The sequence below is a fragment of the Mya arenaria genome, chromosome 16 (assembly GCF_026914265.1).
Source record: "Mya arenaria isolate MELC-2E11 chromosome 16, ASM2691426v1".
Lineage (NCBI taxonomy): Eukaryota > Metazoa > Mollusca > Bivalvia > Myida > Myidae > Mya > Mya arenaria.
This window is the reverse complement of record NC_069137.1, coordinates 6,593,471-6,599,838: the sequence shown is the minus strand read 5'-3', so window position 1 is coordinate 6,599,838 and position 6,368 is coordinate 6,593,471. Positions and strand designations below refer to the sequence as shown.

Here is a 6,368-nt window from a genome sequence, read left to right as displayed (position 1 = left end):
AATAAGTGAACAATATCGTAATTAATATGCGAATAGTTAATAAATTGCAGACACCATTAACTAACGTTATTGTTCCATCTGCTAAGCTTATAAACTTAACATTATGGTTATTAACCATTGAAAAGTAAATTAATTGCAGACACCATAAGCCTACGTTAATATTACGTCTTCTTATAATCATACAATGATCTTTCATTTCACGTACCGCTTACGTATTACTATTATTTACTTACAAAAGAAAACTACAATTGATAGCAATTAGAAATCTAGGGTTAAGATTCTTGTAAGTAATATATTAAACACAAAATGCATCAAAATGTGCACAGAAGTACGAACTTTTTTTTCATTTCTTGGTGTTTTTAGTTCAAAATAACGTATTTTCATTCAAAAATCATATGTACAAATTGTACAAAGCAAACATTCAACTATCATTTATTATGTTCAGAACTTATGAATAGGAACATAACGACACAATTATTTCTGTATGAATAGATACTGATTGATAAAGGATATTGAAACAATGTCCATGAATGTATAAATAAAAGAAAACGAAAATCAATCATGGAAAAATGTATATAGCAGACAGTATGTTATACACGCTTTTGCTTGCTTCTTTTCCTCCAATGATACATATTGTATATGTAATCTTAAAACACACTATTGTTATTCTATGATATCTGAATGTAGTTATGAAAGAGAGGTATTTTAATCGTTTGATTACTCATAAATCTATTTGAAAGTTTTGTATTATTATAAATGTCCCATGTCAGCCTTGGGATGTTATTGAAACCAATGGTGAATACCAACGTGGGTATCCAAGAACACCTAGAGTGTTAATTGATAAAGGGGACCAAAGAGAAAAAAAAAACTATTGATAAAGGTCGGGTTGCAAAATGGTAAAGATAAGTCTTGAAAAAGGGATCCAAATGGACAAGATCATTCCTGATAAAGGATACCAAATAAAGTAATTGATTAATTGGTCAAAATAGAAAATATACCTCTTTGTAAATGGGGCCAAAATTGAAAAGATAATTCTTGATAAAAACGGTTTTATATAAAAGATAACTCTTGAAAAAGGGGGCTAAATTTAGAGACAACTCTTGATAAAGGGTCCAAATTGAAAATATAACTCTTTATAAAAAAGGGCCAAATATAAAAAAACAATCTTGATAAGGGGGGCGAATAAAAAATACAACCTTTGATAAAGGGGCAAAATGGTAAAGATAACAGTTCATAAAGGGGCCAATTGGAAAGGATAACTGTTGACCAAGGGGAACAAAATACACAATATAACTCTTGATAACGGGGGCAAAATGCAGCAGGTGACTCTTAATAAAGGAGTGGGGGCAAATGGAAAAAAATAACATTTGTTGTTTTCACCGTATGTGCCTGAGTTGTTATAATTTATAACACATATTTGCATCACTCTATCAACAAGAAACTAAGCAATTATCTTTCAAAAGTTCTTTTAAAAAACGATACATATGCTTCAAATAAAGGGACAAGTCTATACCTTGTGAAAAAAACTATCAAATGAAGAGAGTATTTACAGAAATTTATGCTAAAATGAATTTGTAATTTAAGTATCTACAAAAGCAATTCCCAATACATTTCAGTCTCACAAATTGTGCACATTGTTTTCTTACACTTTGCATGAGTGTACTCTAGTATCCCCATTGCAGGCACCAATTGTGTCAATTCTGTTGTTACACTTTGCCTTTTTGAACTCTAAGTCGCCATGCAGGCACTAATTGTGTAAAGCGTTCTAATAACACTTAGCATGAATGAACTCTCCATGGTGATCTTACGTTGTCAAACATTCCGACGTCCGTTCTACATGCGTGTTTATTCCGTAACTTCGGGCTTCTCTGCAGTGGACTCAGCGTGTGCACACCTGAATCGACAGAAACATTTCAGCTGGGTTATAATTTGATTTGCGTTTTATTTTTAAAGAATAGTATTTTTTTATTCAAACAAACAAGTTATATCATTATTAGCTTATTAAGTCGTTTCAGATCAGTGTGTATCTAAACTATGAAACATCTGGGCTGGTATTCATTTATTTAATTGGATTTAAGAACGATGTAGCTAATCGGATTACTTGTTATTTATAACTGTCCAATACAGTGACTGAAGTAAATGATGTATGACGCTATGATTAACTTAAGTTGCAAATTGAATACCACCCCAGATGTTTAACTGTGTTTCATTCTTATAATAAAAAAAGAGTTTTAAACGGTATCATAGTGTTAGGTTGTTTGTAATAATTTTATATATTTGTTTTTAATCCGCCCAACGCATTCGCATATTAATAACCAGGGAATCAGCCTTACAGTCAACGATTGCGTTACAATCACTGTCATCACTATTAATATCCATCATGTGTTTCCGGTCCAGATTGAAATATCCGATCGAAGGTCACGCGCTTAAGTCGGTAACTAGGCTTGTCGGAAAAAAGACATGAATAGTTTTGGTGCGTACCTTAAGTTTTTAATTCATTGAAATGTTTATGTAGAAAACGAATTTTTGCACATTTTGACAAAAGCGCGTACGACGTTTCTTACTGACGTCAATTTCCGTAGTATATTAAGATCACTGTTAATATCAAGTGGATCAAGTGGATCTTTTAAAGATCGCGTTTTTAATTAAATCCCGTTTACTTATTCATTTATTTGCGCTATATTGAAATGACACAATGTACTTTTTATTAACATTACAATGCAAAAAATAAGAAGTGGCGCGTTGTTGCGCGTGACTCATCTGGCATGGGGTTCCAGATGGGAATTCAAAGCATGGCTAAACTAACCGGAAATGTCCATCGGTGTGCATGAAAAAACTGTGGGCTCGGCAATATTCCACGATAGATCTGGGTAACACTAAAAACAATAGATACGATTTAGGATTTGTAAATAAAAAATAAATGATTTGTCCTCATGGTCGTAAGTATTATATGTGGCATTGTTTTAAAAACTGCATCTATAATGTTGTTTTAATCTGTAATGGTGCAACTCTAATAAAGAATTGAAACTCACAAAGATACTCAATACGCTAATGTATTCCACACCTTTTATAAGGTTTTGCATTCATATTTTAAAATATACCTGCAAAAATTTCATTTTAAAATTGCAAACTCCGTACAGACTATACTCGTTGGCTCGATATTGCATGGCTCGGTTTACTGTTGGGTCGATATTACATGGCTCGATATACTCATTGGCTCGATATTGCATGGATCGATATTGCATGGCTCGATATACTCGTTGGCTCGATATTGCATGGCTCGATATACTCATTGGCTCGATATTGCATGGATCGATATTGCATGGCTCGATATACTCGTTGGCTCGATATTGCATAGCTCGATATTGCATGGCTCGATATACTTGTTGGCTCGATATTGCATGGCTCGATATTGCATAGCTCAATATACTCGTTGGCTCGATATTGCATGGCTCGATATACTTGTTGGCTCGATATTGCATGGCTCGATATTGCATAGCTCAATATACTCGTTGGCTCGATATTGCATGGCTCGATATACTCGTTGGCTCGATATTGCATGGCTCGATATACTCGTTGGCTCGATATTGCATGGCTCGATATACTCGTTGGCTCGATATTGCATGGCTCGATATACTCGTTGGCTCGATATTGCATGACTCGATATTGCATGACTCGATATACTCGTTGGCTCCATATTGCATGGCTAGATATACTCGTTGGCTCCATATTGCATGGCTCGATATACTCGTTGGCTCGATATTGCATGACTCGATATACTCGTTGGCTCCATATTGCATGGCTCGATATACTCGTTGGCTCGATATTGCATAGCTCGATATTGCATAGCTCGATATTGCATGACTCGATAAAATCATATATTTGGCTCAAAACAGTTTAAGAGGACCATTTTTCTACTATGTGTTCATATTTAATTCAATCGGATGGCTCGATATCGTGATATCTTTACACGCTCGATGTCATTTTCGCGGTACCTACTATGAATTTACATTATGTTTTGTTTATTTGGCTCGATGTCATTTTCGCGGGCTCATGTAAGAATTTCACACCTTAACTTGTTTCCTTGGCTTCATTTAGCACAATGCCATAATCGATTAGAATTACTTGAGGGGAATCATCATTATTATCAAATTTGGGCAAACATGCTATCAATCCAATTTCTGCCAATGATTGGCATGAGTACAAACATCTAAATTTTGTCATTGCATCTGTAAATCTCAATGTATTTTGATAAGGCGTTATTCACATATAATAAAGCTCGGAATGTTTCTACAAATATTAGAATTCATACAAAGGTCAAATGCTGAGCAATCTAGAGAATGACCCGGTACAACTTAAGCTATGTTAAGGTGTTACTCACTGAATAAATATTGCGTCTTTATTGCATAGAGGTATTTATAGTTTAACTGCTATTGCTTAAAAAAAAAATGCTATTTTCATAATATCGAATGCGTCATATTGCGAACTGTACGATAAATATTTCCAATAAATACTCTTCTCTTGCGGACATAACGTAGCAAGTAACAAACGAGTTAAACAAGACGTTCGCTAATGTACCAAAGACAAATACACATTCAGTAAGAAATTCCGCTTGACTCGATATTCTCGAGGCTCGAAGTATTTTGACCGATTCCGGGAATAGCCACTGAGTTTCGAGAGTATTTCAATATAATCTTTTAATGGCTATTGCAAAACGTTCCCGTTGTACGTGCTTAAATAAAGCATAGAATGGCTATATAAAACATAATTAAAATATATATAACGTGAACTAACTTACTTCTTTACGGTTGCTTTAAAACGGATGTCCCATGTTTGGTCCGGTTTATAACGTTCGGGCCATCCACAGACGGGCTTGTCGTTGTTTGGTTCGAACTTGAATTTCTCGAGCTGAATGGCAGGGTCTTCCTCCATCCTTTCCTTCAATGACCAGACATCCGGGGGAGGCCCTACATAACACTTGTCTAACACACACTCAACCAAATGTCGAGAAATTTTCGCTTGGCAGGCGAGACGCTCAACTACGTGTTGTGGTATTGATGCGACATAAAAGGTGAGTTTTGCTGTATGAGCAGGTGAGTGGATGGCAGCCATCTGGGGAAAGTGAAGATTGTCTGCATGCGGTACTTCACTGGGCAGTATATCACATTCTGATATCGTACACGTGTATCCATAATAAATTGCACTGGAAGCAACATACAAACACAATGTTTCCGATATCTTCATCTGTGTGATCGTTATATGTTTGGTATAATTTAGTGACGTGTTTGGAGGAGGCACCATCTGATTCCTCAACGGATTGTACTCGTCTGATATTTCGGTACAAATAAACAATGTTAATGTTACTGAATGGTTGAGCTGATTAATCCTACCGACGACTTGACAAATTTGTTCTGTTGACATCTCAATATCAACTAGTTTCAACTCCGTGGTATAATCAGCTGAGATAGGCTGTGGACCCAACATCGGTAAGACTGATTGTTCAACAGCAGGGTTTGATTCCAGGGTAATGTACTCCAAGTTACATTCCACGGAATGACCGCATCTGGTCACGTAGTCAATACGCCGCATAAACCCCTCTACTGTGATGGTAACATTCCAAAGTTGAATGCGTGTTGTACACTCAGACGATACTACCTGCTGCTCGTATCCATTCTGAAGCTGCGGTACATCATCTTCCGGTTCTATGGAACACCTCCACAACTTCAATGACGTACCTCCCGCTTTTATGAAAGACTGCGATAGTCGTCTGAACTGTTCCTCTGACATGCGGATGTTTTCCAAGTGTAAGTCTTTCAGGTGAGAGAAAAGTCCTTCCCGCTCATTCTGTGAAATGATGTTTTGTTATAATTATGACATGTTTCTTGAATAAGTATTACCACTAGTATTGGTAGTAGTCATAGTAGGTTGTAATAATAATAATAATAATAATAATAATAATAATAATAATAATAATAAAAATAATAATAATAATAATAATAATAATAATAATAATACGAAGAAGAAGAATAACAATAATAGATATAATAAGAATTATAAGAATAATTATAATAATAGTAATGAAATAATAATAATAATAATAATAATAATAATAATAATAATAATAATAATAATAAAAATAATAGTAAAACAATAAAATAGATGAATAATACTTATTATTAAAATAATTATAATAATAATAATAATAATAATAATAATAATAATAATAATAATAATAACAATAATGATAAAAACAATAATAATAATATTGATAATAAAAATACTAAAAAATATAATAATAAAAATAATAGTAAAAAAAATAGATAAATAATAATGATTATTAAAATATTAATAATAATAATAATAATAAA

General features: G+C 33.8%; 1 protein-coding gene across 1 annotated transcript; it reads right to left on the bottom strand.

The window, feature by feature from the left end:
* Positions 1 to 1,811: 1,811 nt before the first annotated feature.
* LOC128221354 (uncharacterized) lies at positions 1,812 to 5,144 on the bottom strand. Its single transcript, XM_052929951.1, has 2 exons — positions 4,799 to 5,144; positions 1,812 to 1,894 (listed from the first exon to the last, which is right to left on the bottom strand). The coding sequence occupies exons 1-2, from the start codon at positions 5,110 to 5,112 to the stop codon at positions 1,846 to 1,848; spliced, it is 363 nt and encodes a 120-aa protein (XP_052785911.1). The 5' UTR covers positions 5,113 to 5,144; the 3' UTR covers positions 1,812 to 1,845.
* Positions 5,145 to 6,368: the final 1,224 nt, after the last annotated feature.